The sequence below is a fragment of the Nilaparvata lugens genome, chromosome 12, assembly GCF_014356525.2.
Source record: "Nilaparvata lugens isolate BPH chromosome 12, ASM1435652v1, whole genome shotgun sequence".
In the NCBI taxonomy this organism is placed as follows: Eukaryota; Metazoa; Arthropoda; class Insecta; order Hemiptera; family Delphacidae; genus Nilaparvata; species Nilaparvata lugens.
Window position 1 is genome coordinate 8,787,559 of NC_052515.1, and position 23,367 is coordinate 8,810,925.

The 23,367-nt window shown below is 34.6% G+C and overlaps 1 protein-coding gene across 1 annotated transcript in view; it reads right to left on the reverse strand.

The window, feature by feature from the left end:
- The window catches only part of LOC111049624 (head-specific guanylate cyclase), a 308,894-nt gene that overhangs the window by 74,317 nt on the left and 211,210 nt on the right, over window positions 1–23,367 (reverse strand). The window contains exons 4-8 of the mRNA XM_039438869.1: window positions 16,943–17,100; window positions 15,469–15,653; window positions 12,976–13,199; window positions 11,059–11,198; window positions 9,767–9,946 (exon numbers count right to left, since the gene is read on the reverse strand). Of these exons, the coding sequence (XP_039294803.1) occupies window positions 9,767–9,946; window positions 11,059–11,198; window positions 12,976–13,199; window positions 15,469–15,653; window positions 16,943–17,100 (887 nt within the window). The remainder of the gene's footprint in view (window positions 1–9,766; window positions 9,947–11,058; window positions 11,199–12,975; window positions 13,200–15,468; window positions 15,654–16,942; window positions 17,101–23,367) is intronic.

Sequence of the window (23,367 nt, forward strand, 5' to 3'; positions counted from 1 at the left end):
CGAAACATGTCGTGATTGTACAATTATTTTAAAGGGTACTTAGATTTCTAACCTTTATTCAAAACTTTATACCAGTTATTGATTTTTAAGTGAGAGTTGTTGTTGAGCTGTGAACGTAACCATAATTCGGACATTTTATGCGATTAAACTTCAGAGAAGAAGAATTTCGGGCTACCGCTTAATCTTCCATTTCGCTATTATAATTATTGTGTTCTATGAATGAATAAGATGATTGATAGAAAATACAACGATCAACCGTGAGGAACCATTGATTCAACATCTATTTGATACTCTAGTGTTCTAGAAATTTTTAACACTTCTTTTTTGAATTCTCAGAAACACTCCAATCAATTTCCGACTTCACAGAAACCCCAAAAACTTCCCAACAATAAAACTGACACTAATAACTACGCCTATAATCCTCAACCCTGAAACCACCGACGCATGAAAAACTCCCAAACTTTTCCGATTCCCTGGAAAATTGAGGACCTATTTTCCATCCAAATGAGGCTGGAAAACTTCTCCAGATCGTGGAAAAGTCAGTGTAACAATGTGATGATCCCGAACAAAAGAGGAACGCAGTCAGAATATTTTAAAATGAACTGGAAAATTTGCTTTCTTTCTTGTTGGAGAAGTTTTTGCCTAATATCAATCATAACTTTCAGTTTTGCCCGTATTCAGCAACTTTTGAACAATGTCATTGGAGGTTGAAGTTTGAGTTAGCAACTTCCAGTTTGGAAATAGCTTAGGGAAACCTGATTTTTCAAGTTTCCAATGAATAATAATTTATCCCGGAAAGTCTGTGATGACTCATTTTGCTAATTAATTCTTATGCGTAACCCTTCAGAACTTTAACCAGAAAGATCTCATTCAACAATTTTGTGATGCACTCATTTTTATACTGTGTTCAAAATTCATTCATTAATTTATTCATGTTACACATTGATTATTTTATGAGACTGGTTGAGTACTTTATTCATATGGATTACAATATACAGGGTGGGTGAAAAGTCTGAGAACGGCTTAATATCTCATACACAAAGGTTATTTGACGGTGAGTGTGATTGGAGATCCTACTCAAATTGATAATACTAATCCACTATGGCTTCAAAAATCTTGTCCGCCATCTTGGATTCGCCATATTGAATGCAACTTGATTTTTTAAATTAGGAAGGTGGTCATGCGATACATGATTTCGATACGAAATTTTAAGAAAAAACGAATAGCGAAAACCGCATATCGATATCTCAAACCGTTCAGAAGATATTCACATTATTAATCAATACTATTCAAAGCAGAAAGGAGAGAAAAAAGTCAGAGAACGACTTCATATCTCAAACACAAAGTTAATTTGATGGTGTGTGTGATCGGAGATCCTACTCAAATTGAAAATACTACTTTACTATGACTTTAAAAATATGGTCCACCATCTTGGATCCGCCATATTGAATGCAACTTTTTTTTTTAAATAGGAAGGTGTTCATGCGATACATGATTTCGATACGAAATTTCAAGAAAAAATGAATAGCGAAAACCGCAAATCGATATCTTGAACCGTTCAGAAGATATCCACATTATTAATCAATATAATGCATGTCAGAAATGAAATACATAATTATTGGTATTGATTAATAATGTGAATATCTTCTGAAACGGTTTAAGATATCGATGTGCAGTTTTCACCATTAATTTTTTCTTTTAATTACGTATCGAAATCATGTATCGCATTACAACCTTCCCATTCAAAAAAATAAAGTTGTATTCAATATGGCGGATCCAAGATGGCGGACCAGATTTCTAAAGCCATAGTAAAGTAGTATTTAAAAGTTGAGTAGAATCTCCAGTCACACTCACCATCAAATAACCTTTGTGTATGAGATATTGAGCCGATCTCGGACTTTTCACTCACCCTGGCTTATACATTCATAAATACAATAGGTAACAATACATCAAAGTTTCAGATGAATTTACATAATATAAATTTAGAAAATGATTACTGAACTGTATATTATATGAAAAAAGGAGCAATTTGGAATAACTATACATGATAATATTGTAATGCATTTACAAAGTGAACTTGTAAACTATAAATAATTTTGAATTTCTATTCTGGTATACACTGATTAGATTTTCATCATTATAAATTGTGAAGGTTGATTAGGTTAACTAGTATCAATTATTTAATATATTATACAACCAAATTATCTCTTCAAGAACCAATTATTGGTTTGGAATTTTGAATAGTTTGATCATATAATATGTTGATTTTTTTCCTTTACTTATAATTGATCTATTCTCAGTTATTATCGTAATGTAAGACACGATTGAAATGGATGTAATCAACTAATAGAATGAAATGAGCTTGAAACTGTTCTTATTGAAATGAACTTGGAATTGGACTGTTCTATTGAAATATTCAGTCTCAACTCAATTTGTCTCATCTAATGTTATGAGAAATTGAAGAAATAAGGATAAAATATTGAAAAAAGTTCTCAACCTCGCAATCATTGAGACTGAATTACAGTCTCCGAAAACCCTCTTATTAACCGCTATCAAAATCTCCGTTAAATTACAAGAGAAAACAAAAAATTATACGTTCAGCTCATTAAACCAACAGCCCCTAACCACGGAACATGATAACATTCACCCCTAATTGGGACCACCTTCTCAGTGGGACGCTATCATAATATCGTCGGTATTTTCAAGAGTTTTCCCGCTAAGCGAAATCCCTAGAACGAGTTTTCCCGTTGAGGAAAATTCACAGAATGACTACCTACTTTCCCCGTGTTTTCTCAGCGTTGGAAAAACGCTGCGTTAACCAAGCCAGCGGTTTAGGAATGAAGTACCACTTCATACTGTCAGTATTGATTGTATGGGAAGCATTGGTGTTAGTGTTAAGGGATACTGACAGTATGAAGTGAATCTCACTATAGGAAGGAGTGCTCTCTGATGATGTGGGCAGGAACGCTCTTGACATTTGTAGGATGATATCGCGGTCGACTTCAGTTTTGAATTGAATTTTGAATTATCCAGTAGCCGGGAATAAGCATGGGAATATCGTGAATGAAAAGCCTATAAGGTGAAGAGATGTACGTCATATATGATGCTCGGGGAATTTCAATTTATCTATTCATATGTATTACGAGGGGAATTTGGAGTTCTTCGAAGTCTTCATTAGGAATGATCATGTGTGGTCTTGAAAATGTGTTCCATGTTATATTTCGCTCCTGTATTGCATTATTATCATAAAATCAAGCATTCTCCAGTAGAATATAATAAACTCGTATCATTCCTCATTTGTATTTAGTATAGTAGTAAATTAGTGCTAAATATTATGTTATTTCATTATTGAATAGGAAAGGAATTCTTGAGTAATTAATAATTATTCCCAATGATGGAAGATTCATCAGAGCGTATTAGCATAGAGAAACAATAGCGTAAATAGATATCCCATGGTATAGGGCGTCTATGTCGCAACTTTTACTGTTATTTCAAGCCGATTACTGTCGATTATTGTTGATTTTTAATGTTTTGACCGGGTAAGAGTGTATGAACGGCACAATATGAGTGACTACCAACGTCATAAAGTTTCACAGTAAAGAACTACGTGGACTATAGGCTTGAGATAACAGTAAAACTTCCGACATAAACGCCCTATACCATGGGATATCTACTTATGCTATTGTTACTCTATGGTATTAGGTGTTGGGGTATGAGTATTTGGAGTTGACTCGGCTCTCACTATTTATATTTTTATAGTAATTTTGTACAGTAATAATTCTATGCCACAGAATTGGAAATTGGAGAGGGAATTTTCAGGAGAACTCCTACATATACTAACAGTTCAATGCCACCTTGATAAAATGCAAAAAATAATTTCTAATGATTATCATTAAACGAAAATCCAAATTAAATGCTGTAGCCTAAATCACCCCCGAGGACTTCTGCTACTGCAAATATTGACAACAGGGTGAACAGCTAAGTGGAAATTAGATGTGCTTTGAGCTATATACCAATTCCTAATGAGTTTGATCGAATCAAGATCTATAATAATTATTATTCAATATTGTAATGTGTTTAAAGTGTAGAGAAGCTTTTCTGAAGTGAAGCTCTTTTCGTTCAAAACTAGAATTACAAAGATGTAGACATCGATTTCAACGGATTATGATTTTGGGATCAGGAAATAGAAGTCAATGTTACATTGTATGTTCTTCAGGGTACATCTCTGTTTTAAGATGATGTGATACATGACTTGTAAGATATCAAGATTGTTATTTGAATTGTAATAGGATTTGAACAGTCTCTTGTCATATGTATTACTACTACTTTTATATTATCACTTCAATGTACTACTCTCAGAATGATTGATTATCATTGTATAAGATATAGCATGAATCAAGGAATGAAATGATGCTACGTTATTGTTATTGAAGAAGGTGTAGCCTACTAGACCCAATCTTTCAAATTCTTTCAAAATCTTTCAAATCGATCAACAAAGTTTACAATGACCAAATTCGGCTAAACCCAATTCAAACAGCCAACCCTTATAATCCTTCAATATTTAATTTGTGTACCATGCCCTCAATCATAAAACAAACTAGGACGTACATTACTTCTCAATCATTTCCACACGACTAGATAAACAGATTTAAACTTGGTGCCATTAACACACTGCTACCAACTCAACACCAATTGAAACTTCGCGCCACTGTTACCAACCGTCAAACTTTCCTACTAACAACAAAACAGCGGCTATAAATAGCTGACCTCAGCAGCACGACGCCATATTGTGTGGGATTAGAAGTGATCCAGATTAAGCCCTATCCAGCGGGGGTGGTTTAGGGATAAGGGATAGGTAGGGCCAACCAGGTGGGGTCTAACAGGTAGGGCCGAAAAGGGAAAGGCTACTTCCCAAGGGATTTCGATACAAGTTCGACAGTTCTATATTGAGATTGCATTAGCTGAATAGGAACCGTTGATTCTATTTTATTTATAAGGAATGCTGACATCGTGATGGAGATATGGGACATATATTTGAGACTAGCTTGAGACTGTTTGGAGCTGTCAGAATCATTTGTATTATACTGAGGTCCACGTTATAATGGCAGTGTTTGATTAGCAATGGTATTGCTATCCTTGTCCACTATTTAACAAAGCGGATAGCACTATCTCTTTCTCGCTTTGCTTTGTTGCCAGATCGTCTTTTAACAATATAGAATTAACAATTAATTAACGAAATATTTTATCTGAATTATAAAAATTCAATATGAAATAATTACAAAATATTATTTCTTGCTTAATAAAATATTCTAGAGTGTCACGAAAAAGAAGTTCCAGAAGTGTTGAATGACTTTACTTGCAGAGATCAATCAATACTTCTCATTAAGATCAGATAAAGACAGGTTTTTTATTGTTTCTGCAATTATTTCTATAGTTTATGATTTCCTTTATTGACCTACAAAATATAGAAAACCTGTTTCTGATTTATTTGTGTATGCTTCATTAAAAGGTTACTAATATTTCATTAATTTAGGGCATATAGGAAAAACATAAAAAATGAAAAAGTAGAGCTGTTGGAAAAAACTGATGCCATATTTGAATTCAGCCATCAAATATATTATATAATCAGCTCAAAACACTTCGGCACAAAACCACTGTTGGGCTGTGATATAATTGATTATTTTAAACAAGAATGAACATTTAATATTTAATCAATAAACCTGTATCAGCTACCGTCTATAGAAGGCATTGACAAGACAAAGTATCGGCAACGTTGTTCTCCTATCTTTCTCCACTGTCATTATAACATGGACCTCACTATAGGAGGATTTGGTATTATTCGTTGAGAATACTGTCACTTTCTAGTGAATCCCACTAGAGGTATCCTAATTTCACGAAGGCTGCTAACAAATAATGTATTCGAATCTGGTATGTTTCTAGGGAGATTATCTTTACACTATCAGCCTTGTCTGAATGGGAAGCAATGATAATATGATATTTATTAGGTTTGCTGACGAAGTTCGAGTGAACTACATTTTCGTTGGTGAATAGACTTTAGTATCACCTTCTTTCATGCACAGACATGTCTGATTGATTTATTTATATCGTGATTGAATGAATGATGAATTTATTGCCAAATACAAGAAATATTTTTATAAATAAAATAATCATTAAATTACAATAGTTTTGAGCGTGACTGGAAAAAGGAGCCTTGAGGCTTCAGCCACGAGTTCCAAAAATAAGAAATACAATTTTTAATTCAATAACAGCAGTACAAATGAAACAATTCTGTTGATCGATGATAATCTATGATCACTCCATAACTATAAATCAATCTCTAACTATGGGTATGGAAACATGTATGGAGTCAAGTATGATAAATATAGCTACATTGCGGTGAAGTTTAGCTACATCATGAAGTTACATATCATGACAAAAAATATACCGCGAGAGACAAACATTGTGGAGAGACAACGACACTATTCAGTGTAAAAACTGTCAGGTACAGTAATATTCTAATTTGTTTTGAAACTTTCATTTAAACAATAGAACTATGAAATTTATAAGAAACAAATTTTCCATGCTAATATAAAATAGTTCTTTTCTATGGTAGAACATTGAAGAAAGATAACGAAGATACATCAAATTATGATATTTTTCCTGTATCACGAACAGACATAACTGTGTGCAGGAGGCAATTCGATCATATATGCCATAAATTAATTAATTCGTATACCGGAAAATCTTCTCATAAACAGGATCTCAAAGCCAACTTTGCAAGTAATAGAGGACTGAATAAGATTGCAGGGTGAATTCAATGATATCTTGTAGTAATTGAAATCTTCTGTACTTATTATACTTTTCAATTTTTCTTTTCTTTCTCCTTACATACTCCTTTCGCCTTTCATCCTTCTTCCTCATCTTCTTCTTCTCTCGCTCTCTAATATTTATCTTTTTGTGAACATAAAAGTGTTCCTTACAAACTCCATCAGTTTAGTACTAAGTACCTATGCCAGCGCACAAACCTAGGTTTTGCTGGCTTTGTCAGATAGGAAACAAGTTATTTTTAATTTTAAGAGTGTATATGTAATTGGAATCTTATTATGTAGTTCTTGCTTGTATTTTTATCATTCATAGTCTTCATTGTATTGTTATCAATTTTGACAAATAAATTTGAATTTATGAATCAATAAATTGCAGCTGGAACCCTCCATTGCCTAGCTGAAATGTTGCATGGATACAGAGGTGGATAAAGGGTGGGGGAGGGCACCCCACATCAGTAGGGGTATGTTGGGAAATGTTGCTGACTTATTTACCAATCTACTCAAGGGTTACCCGCCACATACCTGATATATCCTCCCCTGCTAGAGTCAGATTCATACATTGTGGAGGTGTTCCGAAACTAAAGCTATTAGACACCAAATTTGAGTATGATGTTCAATGTATCGCTATTGGCCTCCAAATTTGGAGCACGTGTTTAATATATTCGAGATAGTTGTTTGTAAACTCAATTATGGGAGATCCATCCATAAGCCTATCCATATCTGGGAGAAAATATAGAATTAATAATATCATTAATTGCCTAAACGTCATTGATTTATATGGTGGAAAGAGGAATTCAATTTACTAATAATATCCTTACAATTCATTCCATAAAGTTCCTCTGTATCCTATTATATTATAGCCTATCTGATTATTCTATATCTGGCTATTTTTATATCTGGTTATTCATGTTCAACGGATCTCGGAAACGGCTCCAACGATTTTCACGAAATTTGGAACATAGTAGGTTTATGATATGAAAATTCGATTGCACTATATGTCTCATCCCTGGAGAAACTCGCTGCAGGATATTGAAAGGATAGTTCCTTGGAAGAACAGATGTCTGTATAATTTCGTCGTCTGTCGATAACAGAAGACGCGTGTACCTGTGTGGGAGATTAGCTGTGTAATCATTCAATCAGCTAACCGTATCTCGTGAGAAATATTATTAAAATAATCGATTTGTTGACATGACATGGTTTATCACTCTAAATCAGAATATATCATAATATTCAAAATTAATCATTTTTTACAGTTTATTTATTTATTTATTCATTTATTGTATAGAAAACTATAATCATAATACAATTATGACATTGGAGGAAAAACTAGGCTGAGCCTGTACTATTTCTCTCCAAAAATTTTTTATAAAATGTAAATTTTGTCCAAATCATAAGGTTATGTAATCACACACTGCTTCGTTACTTGATTTTCAGTCCAGGAATGATGATTTGAAATTTTGAATTTTGAAGGTTGATTTTATACTCTTAATGAATCACATAATGTATCACAATGAATAAAAAACTTTGGAAATAATTAAAAAAAAACAATACAAAATCAAAAGTTTAAAGTGATTAGTGAGTGTTATTTTGTTATTCAATTTGGTTTGTAAACAATCTAAATTGGAACTTTTCTGTTTTTAAAAATTTTGACTCAAAATTGGACCTGAATTCAAGTGTATGAAACATAGCCCACATTTTGGACCATTTATAGTGTATGAATCATTCGGGGAAGAAACAGTTTTGGGCTGTGCCTGTTTGTCCTTCCCCAATCATTTTGAAGAATTGTGTTCTGTTTATCAATAAATAAATAACGAGCGAAGCTCGGTGCCTCGATATTGTAACTATTAATGTGGAAGAATAATATGATTGGATTCGATTTCACAGTATGTATGTAATAACATCCATAATATTAGTGATCCTTAGTGACTAGAAATGGCTGTGTTATAATGCAAGTTGATAGTAATTTTCCATGCAATATTGAAATTACTCGTAAACTAATTAATAGAATTGACATGAGTGAGAAAAGTGTTTCAAACGCTATCTATCGCTGGTAGAACGCAACAAAGAGGCCTATGAGTGGCAACAAGTAGGCTGGCACTATCTTTAAAGCTCGACTCTCATTGGTCAGCTACTACAAGTGTTGAAAGTGGGAATGAGAAAGTCTAGTCCTATCACAGAGCTCAATATTATTGTTCCTTCGCCATTTTGTGTTTGGAGGCAGCCATTTTCTTGATCTTCACATACTATAAGATTCTATAATAAATTTTGTGAGTGGAGCAGTCATACTGAATGGGTACGGCTGCCTCTGTATTTTTTTTTTCAATTTTCAAAATCCACAGAGATAATGGATTATTATATGTACTTGGGATGGGTGCTCACAAACATCAGCCAGGCGTTCTCTGAATTCTTCAATAATAAACAGTCTTACCATTATTATTATTAGCGTATGACTTTGAATGGTGGGGAGACACAAGGGTAGTTCCACCTCGCCGTATATAGTCCAAAGTTCCCTAATGGGAAACCGGACACTAAGGTTATAGTGAGCTCAATACTTTAAATTTACACTTTTCACTTCGGATAAAAGTTCATTTTGATGTTAAAAAGTCCAAACATAGTCTTAAAATTTGGCAAAACTATGTCGGTTAAAATACAAGCATTCCATAGTGGATTTTTCTTATAGCTTCTACATTAATCAATATTATATTATACTCTATTATAAGAAAAAGGGAGATAACAAGAAGAGGATGAACAGGAACAAACAAAAGAAAATGAAGAAGAAGAAGAAGAAGAAGAAGACGAAAAAGAAAAAGAAGGAGAAGAAGAAGATGGAGGATGAATAGATCAATAAATAATTTATAATACTACTCGTATAATAAATTGTGTGTAAAATAGAGCCGAACGAGACATAGATCAAGGAGATTCTATAGAGTCGCAATCCTTACCTGTGCACGTGCCTGCTCGCTGACCAGTATGACGTCACGTGTTGCGTCATGCAGGGGAATGTCTGAGATGAAGAGGCCGCGTCCAGTCATGCTGTCCAGGGCGTCCAGGAATGGCGACCCGATGAACAGAATCGAGTCGGATTCAGGACAGTACACCATCTGGCCCTTTAGTTCCAGGCCCTGGCAACAACGAAATGCAACAATCAGTAGATAATAGAATTGTTGAATGATATAATATTGTTTATTAAATTATAAAATGTAATAGTTCTCATATTATAGAATGGATAGCTCATGTATTAGAACTGGAGGTTCAGAACAGGATTGGGAAAAAATGGAATAGGAGGGTTGATAGTAGAATCAGTAGACAAAGAATAAAATTGAATAGCTTTTACAATAATATTGCAGAGATAATAATTATTAGACCAATAAATTATTATCTATGTAATATGTGAGTATTTTCTATTTTAGTGATAATGATGTGGAATATTTATTTATTTTTATTTTTTCTCTGTCATGTCAGAGGTATTACCTAAACATGGAAAAAGAATTTACAATATGGAAAAAATTCCTTTACATACTTGGATTAATTCCCTTAAAATATTATGTAGCATCCCACTATAGAGTCTATGTGTCCGGATGCATTTAATCTAAATTCTAAATATACTTTTTTCAATACAAATTAATTTTTATACAATACATTAATCTTGGCTATTTCTTCCAATTGAATACCGCAAATAGTGCAAGAACTTCATTAGAATTAACATTAATATTTCTTCTATGTTTGGTTTTGAAGCATCTGAATTTTAAAATCTACTCTTTGAGAATAAATAAGGTATAACAATTTTTTGAAGTGAACAACTACAAGACTTTACTTTCTTTGGACTATTTGTAACCTTATATGAAGTTGGGAGAGGAATAACACAAGGTTCCCTTATTTTTTCTCCCGCTATCATTTTGATAATGTACTTATTGTATGAATCTGTAAAGAATAAAGAATGTTATTGATTAGTGTATCATTCTGGCTTTTGTGAATTCTAACAGCACTGTACTCGAAAAAATCAAAAGTTTTTCTCATATAGAATCACTTGCGAAATCAATAGTGGACTCATCAAGTGTTTTCATTGGGCATTGCATTCAGATACATTCATCTCTTTGACACTTGATAATGTCATAATTGGCCGAGATCGGTCATGTATTTGATAAGGAATTGAAGAATTTTAGTAGGCCTAGTTCAATTAGAAAAATTCAATGACAAATGAATCTGCTTTTAATATTGGGCAATTTGTACATACCTCAGCCACACAGGGTCCAAGATCGCCGGATAAACTTATAGCTAGTAGGAAAGGTGAGTTGGCTCTCTTGATTATCCCCTCGAAGCTGACCTCTACACCGCGAGGCAGTTTGAACTCGAAGTAGGTCTGCACAGGTGTACCTGTAACAAATATCACCTTATTACAATAACTCAATAATGACAAATTCCATAGATGGTGAGAAATAAGGAATACATAATATTCTGAATACATACATAATGTTTATAAACATAATATTGTATGATATTATTACAACAATTCAATAATGACAAATTCCATAGATGGTGAGAAATAAAGAATACATAATATTCTGAATACATACATAATGTTTATAAACATAATATTTTATGATTATGTATTTAGACTCACGATAGGCCTGCACAGATTTCATAGTACATCTTTATTTGATAGATGAATGCACTTTTGGATGGGTAATGAATAGAATGATTTGGGAGCTTCATAACAAGAAAGTGATCCCTATTATATCATTCTTACCTTACTTTATACCTTATACGCGGGTTTTTACAGCCTTCTCGGCCGTTTCCCGCACTCAACACGCCATCTGCCTCTATCTCTCCATACGTCTTGTTGGATGCCCCTGCTCTCCATGGCCTCTTCTATGTTTTGCTGCCAAACCGTTCGTGGTTCGTCCTCGTTTCCTCCTCTCAGCCGGAATCCGCTCATATACCTTCTTTGGTATGCGACTGGGGCTCATTCTTCTAAGATGTTATATCATTCTGATAAAGTATTTTATTGGGGCTACTAATATTATACAAAATAACTACAGAATGATAATTAATAAAAAAAAATACTAGTGAATTACAAAAATTAATGTCAAATCTAATCGTGCTCATTTTAAAATTATTACAGGTTATAATTATTATTTAACGAAAATCCTAAATAGATGCTGCAAATCACCCCGAAGACTTCTGCGCCCCGAATTACTGTGATTTACAGCATTTATTTAGGATTTTCGTTGAATAATAATTATATATTAATTAGCATTTGAATAAATGCATTCTGTATTCAATTCCATCTGTAAACTGGTTGGCCGCTATGGCTTCGTATAAAATGAGAGCTGCTATCCAGAGATTGTCAGTTTGTTGTAAGGGTAAGCATTCCTGACTAGCAATTGGGAGGTACCGGGTTCGATTCCCGGGCTGGCAAATAATTTTGGATAGTAGTTCTCAGTGAATTTCCATCTAGCTGTTAACCCTGTTGTCAATGTCTGCAGTAGCAGAAGTCTTCGGGGTGATTTGCAGCATTTATTTAGGATTTTCGTTAAATAATAATGATATATTAATTAGCATTTGAATAAATGCATTCTCTGTTTAATTCCATCTATTACAGGTTACTTGACATTTTCTATAATATATCACACTTCTTATCAAAAATATTCCATAGTTTTTGATGAACATTGATATTGAAGTAAATTTATAAAATAGAATTATAGTACCCTTTTCTGAAAATAATAGATTGAGAATACAATTTTTAACAAAATTCTTAATCTATTATTTTATTATTCTTAAGAAAGGATACTTTAATAATAAATTTTATAAATGAAAATAAGTAGCCCTGATCCCATACATTTTATGAAGAAATTTCATAAATAATGAAGGATATTATTTTTGTCGTTTTTTTTCTTGTATTGAAGATCTCTCAAGAAGGTTTTTGCATAGATATTCAAAGGAAGAAATTTTACAAAAATATTTGAAGGATATTAGTTTTGACGTTTTTATCTCGTATTGCAGATCCTTAAAGAAAGTTTTTCCATGGATATTTTAAGGATATGTGATCCTCATCAAAAGTATTCTATCGAAAATCTATATTTATTGACGATATTTTATAGATATTCCGATCCTTATTGGAGATTAATAATCGAATAATATTCTTATTTACCTAATTGCGAGGCCTGCGCACCAAATATGCGCATGAACCCGACACCCAGCTGGATGATCTCTAACCGTCGGTCGATGACAAAATGCCAGGGAAACGCCTTGCAGAAGGTGGCCACTCCGATCCTCAGGTCGGTGGCTGCAGTCGACAGCTGAGTGCTGCTGCTGTGGCTGCCTACCGAGACCACATCTCTGGCGTCGTCATCCGGTTTCGTCACTATTTCGTAGCTGCAACAGACGGGAAAATGGTTGAAAAACTGGTTGAAAATGTGAGGAAGTAGTTGAAAAACTGGTTGAAAATGTGAGAAAGTAGTTGGAAAACCAGTTGAAAATAAGAAAATGTAGTTGGAGGAACTAGTTGAAAAATGTAGTTGAAGAAAGTAGTTGATAAACTAGTTGAAAAAAATTAGTTGAAAAGAAAGTAGTTGAGAAACTTGTTGAAAAGGTAGTTAAGAAACTTATTGAAAACTAGGATTCAAAACACGGAAAAGTATTTGAAAAAGAAGATAGAAATACAAGGTGGAATCATGAATAAATTGCTGGTATTACAAGGAAGTAGCTGGGAAATATGATCCCAGAATATTGATCTTGCTTTTCAGGCCAGGAAGCATTAAGCGTTTTTTTCTTAGTGGCATTTAAAGCACAAGTAGCTTAATTGTTGTACTATTTTATGTATTTATCTGTTGCAAACAGAATAGACTAATATCGGGGACCGAGCTTGGCTCTGCAGTACAAAAGCATGAAAAAAGTATTACGAAAGAAGAAATTATAATAACATTCATACAGAAATTTTCTATCTGATCACAGTAAATTGAGATTAATTCCCAGAGGAATGCAAAAATTTTCCCTCACAAAGGCCCAGTTGCACAAAAGCCGGTTAAATTTTAATCCTGTTAACTTCACGTGAACCAAATCAGAGGAGACCATTTCAAAAAGATAGGTCTACTGGAATTAATCAGGATTGAAAATAACCCGGCTTTTTTGCAACCGGCACTAAAGTGCGAGATAAATTACTTTTAACACGGCTCTTTCTCGAAGACGGAGAGGTCCGATGCTCTATCCTCCACTAATCACTCCCACTACCTAGCAGCATTCTCCTTCTTTTGTGTCTGAGTGAGAGAGCTTTGTAACGCGACGCGGCAACACTCCTCTCCATCTATTGCTGGCAATGTTCCAAGAAGTGAACTGGTCAGCAGGTATATTGGTTTGTGTATGTTACGGAGATGTGTTCATCACAAGAACATGAAGCAAAATGACACGGCGCATCCAATTGAGCGCAGGATGTCCGTCTGTGTCTACGCTACAAACTGTGGAGGGAGAAATGGGTTACTCCTCTTCATGTTGAAAGTAATTTATCTCGCACTTTAAGTACCTGATTGAACGATTACAAAAGCTCAACAGCTGAGTCATAATCTTGTGACAGTCCCACACACATGAACTCGCTCACTTACTTCCATCACCAACAGACGACGAAATAATTATTATCAGCTGATTTCAAGGATGAATAATAATTATCCTTTTAATGTCCTTCAGCGAGTTTTCCCAGGGATGAGACCTAGTGCAATCGAATCTTTATATTATAAACCTACTATGTTCTGAATTTCGTGAGAATCGTTAAAGCCGTTTTCGAGATCCCGTGGAATACTAACTTATAAACATCCAAGCATCTAAACATCTGATCATCCAAACATCTAGAAATCTAAACATATAAACAGAAGTTGCTCGTTTAATAGTATAGGATTACTATATAGATCTCCATCATTGAAACAAATGTGAAGTTCTATGATTTCCTGTATGATTTCAATTAAATATTCGTAGGAAGCTAGTTAACTAACATTGTCTGAACAAACGCTACCATTAATTAAAGAATAATCAGAGTTTGGTGTTTGCCCAGAATACTACTAGTTATATTCACGAATGTACGAGAGTTTATCATCGGAAAAGAAATATTGATATTGGTTGTGGATTCATCCTCAATTCAAATTATCTAGAAAGGTCATATACTGTATAGTAGGCCTGTGAGGTAATTTCCAGATTGGAAATATTGATAGAAATGTATTGTTCAGAATTGGTGTGATTTTGGTTGATTGTAAGCCTAAAAATTCATTGGTAAAAGTGAGTATAGATTGTACTACTATGATGTACATTCTGTAACTGATTACAAACTAATCGAAAGATTATTGATTGCACCGATAGGAACTAGTCATGGACTATAAAAATAAGATTTTATCTACATTGAACATTCTTTCATGTTTCATAATCTTCTTTAGAACTACATAATAGGTTGGGAATCCTATCCTTCTCTGTGGAGAAATGGCGATTCCCCAATCTACGAAAAAGATGATTTGACAGTTAGATATATTGTTAGTCCAGCATTCTCTGTGCTCAAAAGGAAGTTTCAAGGTGATTCCCCATAATACTTCTTGATAAGAACTAGGCACACTCTTGGTGACAATTTTGATTCTCGTGAAAACAATTTGTCGTATTTGCAGCTCACCGAAACTGTTTGTGATCATGGGGATGAGGCCTGAGGTTGACAGTGGCGGGTGTGTGGTAGAACTCGGCAGCAATGGCCTTCAGTGCACCGGCCAGCAGGGGCGCTATGTTCGGCCGCTCGGTCGTCAGTCGCAGTTCCAACGCGCCGCTTCCCGGCACGCCGCACACGAACGCCGAACTTACTTGCTGCAATTCACAGAAAAAAAAACTGCTGAAGAAATTGAAAGAAGGTAAAACGTAAGTAGAGAAGGAGGGCCAAGCCATGCAAAACGTTTTTTCAGGCGTTTTCAGATAAAACTCCATGGCAGGAGGTTCTCCGGTGGGCTGATAATCAGCTGATTCCCCAATACCAACTCAATCCAATGATAATCAGCCAATCGGAGAGCCTCGTGCCCTGCCGTTTTGTCTGAATACGCCTAATAAAACGCTCCATATGGCTTGGCCTTAGTACAGGTCAACCGTGACTTGCTAAAATGGAGACAAAAATTGTGGGCTGGTTTGTGGGACACTCATTTACTCCTATAAACAATTGAATTCTTAAGTTCAATGATCGATTGGATTTGATAAGTCCCCTACAAACTGGGCCTCAGTGTAGAATACTCAATAAAATAATGAGGAATAGTCCTACTCCCTAATACTACATTTTATAACCTCTCTATCATAATAATGTTACTTTCACAGGCACATCCCCAGCGTGGGATCCTATGAATCGAGATTGGTACCTTCGGTTACTTGAATGGATGAATAATAAATTAATTCTTGGTAACGTTTTTTCTGCAGTGTTTATTCAAAGATTACACTAAAAGTGTGGTTTTGTATGGGTTTTGTTGGTGGGAAGTCCCTTGCGAGAAGGTTCCACCGCCTGAATATATAATTTGAGCCATCAATGGGCCTTAAAACGTTTATACTTCAGCCGGGACCGACAAAACCACGTGCCTATCCGATAACGCCGGAATGACTTGGTTAGAAACTTTTGGTGATAAATGGGTTTGAACACAGGATTTATAGCTTAGTACATTTCTCTGAAACTTACTGGAGCTGTTAGTTTACATCAAGAGGTACTACAATCCTGAGAGACGAGTTTTCAATTGGTATACATATATTGGTCCAAAAAAAAAAAAATCGCTACAATATTGAGGTTGAATGAAAAGAATTGATATCTCTTGACCAATAATAGAAGCACACAACGCTCATTCACTCAAACCACTAATATATATGGGAACGAAATCTATCATTCTCTCAGATGAGGTAGTGATTTCCAAGTCTAAAACTGAAGTTTCATAGAAATCATGGTCTATATGAAATACTACCACATGATCTACTTTTCGAACCTTAGGTATTTATATCAAATTTCGGAGAAAGAACAGTCTTGAGTGCTGAATCTATTGGTACATCTCTAATCTTGCATTTATTATGATTTGTGTACCATAAGATGTAGGTTATAATTATATTGAACAATTTCAAAGTCAACTCACTTCTTGGTCGTTTCCCTGACCCTGTATGACATCTAGCACTCCATCTAGAGTGGTTAGGAACGTGGTCAGATCTCCTCCGAGGAATTTCAGAGGTTTGGCTTCAGGTGATGACGTCACCAGCGTTTCTCCCAAGCTGCGCAGAAACTGTGACGCATCAACTGTAACATATCAATGAGAGCAAATATTTGTATAAAGTTGTTGAGAAAATGAATGAATTTATTCGTGACATAGTGTGTAGGCTGATTACTATTCACTCAAATTTTATGGATATTTTCTCATAGTGGAAGCACAGGTAATAAGCTGTATTGTATCATATCATTTTTTATACTTTCCATATTCTATTCCATCTCTATTTCATATTCTATCAATTTCATATCGTTTTCCTGTAGGAGAAATGAAGTTGATAGAAATGATAGAAATGTATTGTTAGATAATGTTTATCATGTTATGTACTATACAACAACAACGGGAGTATTTATAAGAAAGAACATGTTCCTGTTAATGGATGTATATACTTCCTGTTAGTAAGTAGCCGAATCATTCAATTTATGTAATATCTTCCATTTCCTCCATCCAATGCATGTCACATTTTCCATTTTTGCAATTCTCATTCTCTCATCCAATTGATCATACTAATAGCTGATATTTTTTCAGAGTAATAATAGTTGAAGTTTTTGTTTGATGAAGATGATGCCCACATGGGGTCTAGGCTTAGGCGTGTGTAATGAGATGGATGATGTTCGTTTTAGTTCTGTTTTGTAATACTGTCCAAAAATGTAAATAATTTCCACGGTGATAATATTATTATAACAATCATCTAAATAAGTTATATTTCTGAATGAAATTGTAATGGCTGATTTCGAAAGTATCACTGAACGTGTCTGGTACAGTGAGAATATCATTCTCGAAAGTTCCAATGGAACTATTTATATTAGCCCCGAGTGGGAAAAGTCCCATTTCAAGTGATGGGAATATTTCTACTGCATTGATCAGCAACTCTGATACTGTTATGTGGGAATCCACCTAAACTCTATTCAATCAGCAGACAAGATTTTCTCAAGTGACCAACAGGCCTACTGCATTCAGTCCAATGATGCCATTTAATGAAGCTTGATTTGATTTGATCCTCTGATTCCTAGAATGTCCAAAACAAGTGAGCTCTATACTGCCCAATGAGTTACTTAACATACAGCTGTTACATTAGGCCTCTAATATGTTTGAGAGTGAGTGTATGTGTGAGTGTGGGTGCGTGTAATGACCGGAATGCGCTATTAGCATTGCTTATTGGTCAGTGGTAGAGACCGCTTTCGGATCACTTGGCAGTCTGCACCCTGGCACATACGCCCATTGGGACCTTAGGTGCGGTCAATAGACATCGCAGAGAGAAAGGAAGAGATAGAGAGTAAGATGAAGAGATGAAGAGAAGCAGTGATAAAAGGAGAGAAGGTAGAGAGAGGAAGAGAGAGGAAGAGAGAGAAAGAGAAAGGAAGAGAAAGGGGAGAAAGGAATAGAAAGGAAAAGAAAGGAACAGGAATAAAGATATAGGAAGAAAAATAAAGAGAGAGGAAGATAAATGGAGAAAGAAAAGGAAATAAAAGAAAGGGGGAAAGAGATGGAGAGGGAAAAATGAAGAGAGAATAATAGAGAAAGAGTGATAAAGATAGACAGAAGAAAAGAGAAAGTGAAAAGGAGAAACTCAGATTCAGATTTAGATTCCTTTACTCATCATGAGTTAAACAAAACAAAATTCAACTTACATTCTAACATTTAAAAATAACCAGTAGCAGTGAAATAACATGGTGAATCATAATGAACTAAACAGCTCCAAAATAATATTGAACTAGAAAAATGATGAAATATGCAAAAGTTAAGGTACTACTGTAATACTTTCACATGAAACGGTGAAGTTTGGACCTTCAGAAGTCCATTCTCAGAGAGGGTATCGAGGATACTCTCCCCTTCAGCATTTAACCGTAAAAAAGTATCCACCAACCCAACCCCCATCACAACCTATTCCACCACCCCCATCCCTTACCCCACATAGCCATGTCATCTGAGTAATTCCCACAGTCTGATGATGACCAACAACAGGTCGAAACGATCGTCACTATACAAAGTAAGTACATTTTCACTTCAAAATTGTTTTTAAAATTCAAGTTTAAACGTAAAAAAAGATTAGATAAGATTTCTTCATTTATGTATATTACAATATTTACTGGCTTATACACTAATTAGATGACGATAATGCTAGTTATTCAACGGATTTCACAAAGTATAGTTAATTAATCAATGAGAATAAAGATTGGATGCAATTAGAATAACGATAATATAATAATGTGATGTAACTTCATAAATCGGCGTTGTCTCAACAAATAATTGTCGATTCTCTAAGAAAGGATATAGAATATCCTTCCCATTAACACAAGACCGGGAGAGAGATTGATTGATTGATTGATTGATTGATTATATATGCCTTTATTGGGGCGGAATTATTGAGAGAGAAAGAGAGAGAGATAGAGAGAAAGATAGAGAAAGATGAAGTGATATAAAGATAGAGAGGAGAGAGTGAAAGAAAAAGAGGGAGCAAAGAAACGAATTGGGAGAGGGCAAAACGGCTGATATAAGAGAGAACAAAACTGGAAAAGTTGAGAGTGGAAGAAATGGATGAAGATAGGAAGAGAGGAAGGACAGGTGGAACGTTGAGAGAGACCGACGTTTAGATGTGTTCTCAGATCTTTGAGAAGAAAGGGAATCTATGACAAGGGAAGGAAGAAAAATAGATGGGGTGAACAAAAATTATGAAGAAAATTCGAAGAATGTATTATGAGAGGGAGAGAACAAAGATAGTTTAGAGATAGGAATAGAGCAAGATAACTTTGAAAAGCTTTTTCAATTTTTCAATAACATTATTATTTGTGTTTGAAGGGGAGGAATAGATGAGTATAAATATAAAATATAAACATAGATGAGAATTTTTGAGGAAATGGAATTGGAAAAAAAAAAAGAATGGATTATGAGGGGAAGAAAACAAATAATAGTAAGAGATAAAAACGGAGAAACGACATAAAGCTCCCTGAGGAAAGACCGACTTTTCGGTTGTATTCTGTGATCTGTGTGAGTTGGCATCTAACCAAGGCCTCACTACACTATCAAACGCCAGTTTCCAACCGAGGTCGCACTACAGTATCAAACAGTATTCTCCAGTGTGTAGTGGGGCCTCACCGAACATCCGGTACTTTGCGGTTTGGAGCGGCGGCCCTAACGAACCCTGGCCTCCTCCAATCACAGCCTCCACACACCCTTTGACTCTTTGTAACACCCTTTACCAACCCCCCTCCATCACACCTACACTTTATGGGACTGGGTATGCGTATACTGTATCTAGAGCACATAAGGTTCCAAGCTTTACTCACACCTCACGTAGGCACAACGTCTGTTCAGAACATTATTTATATTATACTCTCAAGCCTGTACACACACATCGATTTTTGAATGTTAAGGTGCGTACAGATATACGCGCCGCGTACATGAGCAATTCACTTTTAATCAGCTGATGCCAAGCTTTTTATATCTGTATCTTACCGTTTCTGTAAAAATACAGATATAATCAGCTGATTAAAAGTGAACTTTTAATCGCGACGCGTTTATCTGTACGCACCTTTAGATTTTGTGCTTGGCCAACACATGATGTGTTCAGAGTGTTCAGATACACATCATAATATGTTCATAATATCATCATCATCATAAAGACGTCGTATCATGATATCGTCATATCATCATAATATCGTCAAGTAATGTTTGAATGATCGAATGTTCATGATTGAATGGAAGTTGGCAAACGCATAATGTGCACAGATACACATCGTTATGTGTTTGTCAAGTTATGTTCAAACTGCAATAATCTATAAAATATTCTTTAATAATCACAAAATATTTTGACTGTTTTTAATTTTATTGTCGTTGACGTTTGTTACAACACTTTGTGTTTTATGACAATAAAGGATTATTGATTGATTGATTGATTATAAGAAAGTCAAACAACTCTACATCCTAAAATTTATGTATGTGTAACTAGACTCACGATATGAATCAATCAATATCCCTTTACTTGATTGTCTAATCAGTATCTCTCTTTATTCTCTATCATTTATTCATTCATACAATTAATAAGTACATCATCAAAATTATAGGGAGAGGAAAAATAAGGTAACCTTGTGCTATTCCTCTCCCAAATTTAGGATAACGTAAAGGTGAGTACAGATTTACGCGCCGCGAACATGAGCAATTCACTTTTAATCAGCTGATGCCAAGCTTTTTATATCAGTATCTTACCGTTTCTGTAAAAATACAGATATAGTCAGCTGAATGAAATTGAATCGCTCATGTTCGCGGCGCGTATATCTGTACGCACCTTTACACATAGTCCAAAATAGATGAATTCATCTCATGGAGATATGAAACCATAGAGAGAATATAGCCTAATATCACTGCTAAATTTTCTTCATTGTGAAGCCCAGCCAGAGAAAGCTATGTACTGTGATCTGAGAATAAGTATTCATTGTACATACTGCTTTATATCTCAGCCACACCTGAAAATGAACTAGGAAGAAAGCTATCAGTCTCTATTGTATCGATTCCATAAGAAAGTTGAAGAATCAATAAAATAGATACACCCAAGTTATCAACCTGAAGGTAACTGAAGGTGACTACCCAGGAGAAAGATCTTATTTCCCAAGTGAGAAGGTTTCACTGCTAGTCGTGAATCATTCATAAGTTATGAAGTGGATTGATGGAATAGATAATTCTTAACTTCCGGGTACGTTGAAATGAGTCATTTCGAGTAGGCCTAGATTTTGAATTCTAGTTCATGACTAACAATAGTTCGTGGCAAACTTCTCAATTTTCGAAAGATTCTAATATTTTTCGAAGCATTCAATTCATCAACTTTTAGAATGTTTTCCAGGAAATTGATTGATTGATTGATTTTATTTTATTTCCTTTGCCAGGTCTGGAGAGACCTATGGCAATAATCAGATTACAGAAATACAATCAATCAATCAATTTTATTAGAAAAACATTTCTTTTACATTGTTGGGTCCTGCTAAGCCAGTGGGTTTTTCAGCAGATGCCAGATCAAAACAAAATTATTCACAACTTTAAATTAAATAAGGAATAAATAAGATAAAATCTGGTGTGGCGCACTCACACTACTTTCCTTGCCGTTATGAAAATTGATCACGTGACGCTAGTGTTAACGCGCATAAGAGTCTACTATTCAAAGATTTGAGCCAGCTGGTGACAGGATAATAACGCTGAGACACACGATATGTGTGCTATCTCTCCATAGTGAATGATTTAATAGAATCAATAGTTGTCAACAGTTTGCAATTGAATAATCACATTTTCTCGAATTTCGAGCTTATTTTCAATTTTAGGTGAAAATGTTACTGAACATTAATTGTAGAGATTTTCATGCTCAATCTTTTCCACTTGAATTTTTTTGTTCAAATTGTTTCTGAAGCCTGATAATTGGGAATTTAAAATCAAATTTTGCAAAGATGAGGCAGAGCTCCTGAAATTTTTACAGATATGAGACTCGTGGCAGTTGATAGAGCTTATCAATGACTATTTTGGGTATAAATTTGATCGAAATTGTTGGAGCCGTTTTCGAGAAAATCGCGAAAACCCCTGTTTTTGATAACATTTTCGTCATTTTAGCCGCCATCTTGAATTGCATTTGATCGAAATTGCTCGTGTCGTTATAGCGTAAGGACCTTTATTTCCAAATTTCAGGTCATTAAGTTAATTGGGAGATGAGATATTGTGTAAACAGACGCACATACACTCATATACACACACACACACACATACAGACCAACACCCAAAAACCACTTTTTTGGACTCAGGGGACCTTGAAACGTATGAAATTAAGAAATTGGGATACCTTAATTTTTTCGGATAGCAATACTTCCCTTACCTATGGTAATAGGGCAAGGAAAGTAATGAAACGTATAGAAAACATGAAATTAGGGTACATTAATTTTTTTTGGAAGGCAATACTTTCCTTACCTATGGTAATATGGCAAGGAAAGTAAAATTAGCTTGTCGTGAATCTAGAGTAATATACAAGAAATGAAATAAAAGGATTACAATCATAATGAGAAATTATAATAAAATTAATAATTAGAATTAAATATAATATAATAATATAATTAGAATTAGATACATTGCAAAATAGAGATATCAATAATCAATGAGAGTAGAAGTCAAGATGACATCTGTTCAATATGTGAAGGTATGTAAAATGAGTACAAATCCACCACAAAACACCAATAATTTTCAGGCTCATTGGTCACAAATACTGAGTTTCCATCTACTAATACTCATTCAAAACTATCAGTAGTCCTGATGAATGATACGAATGC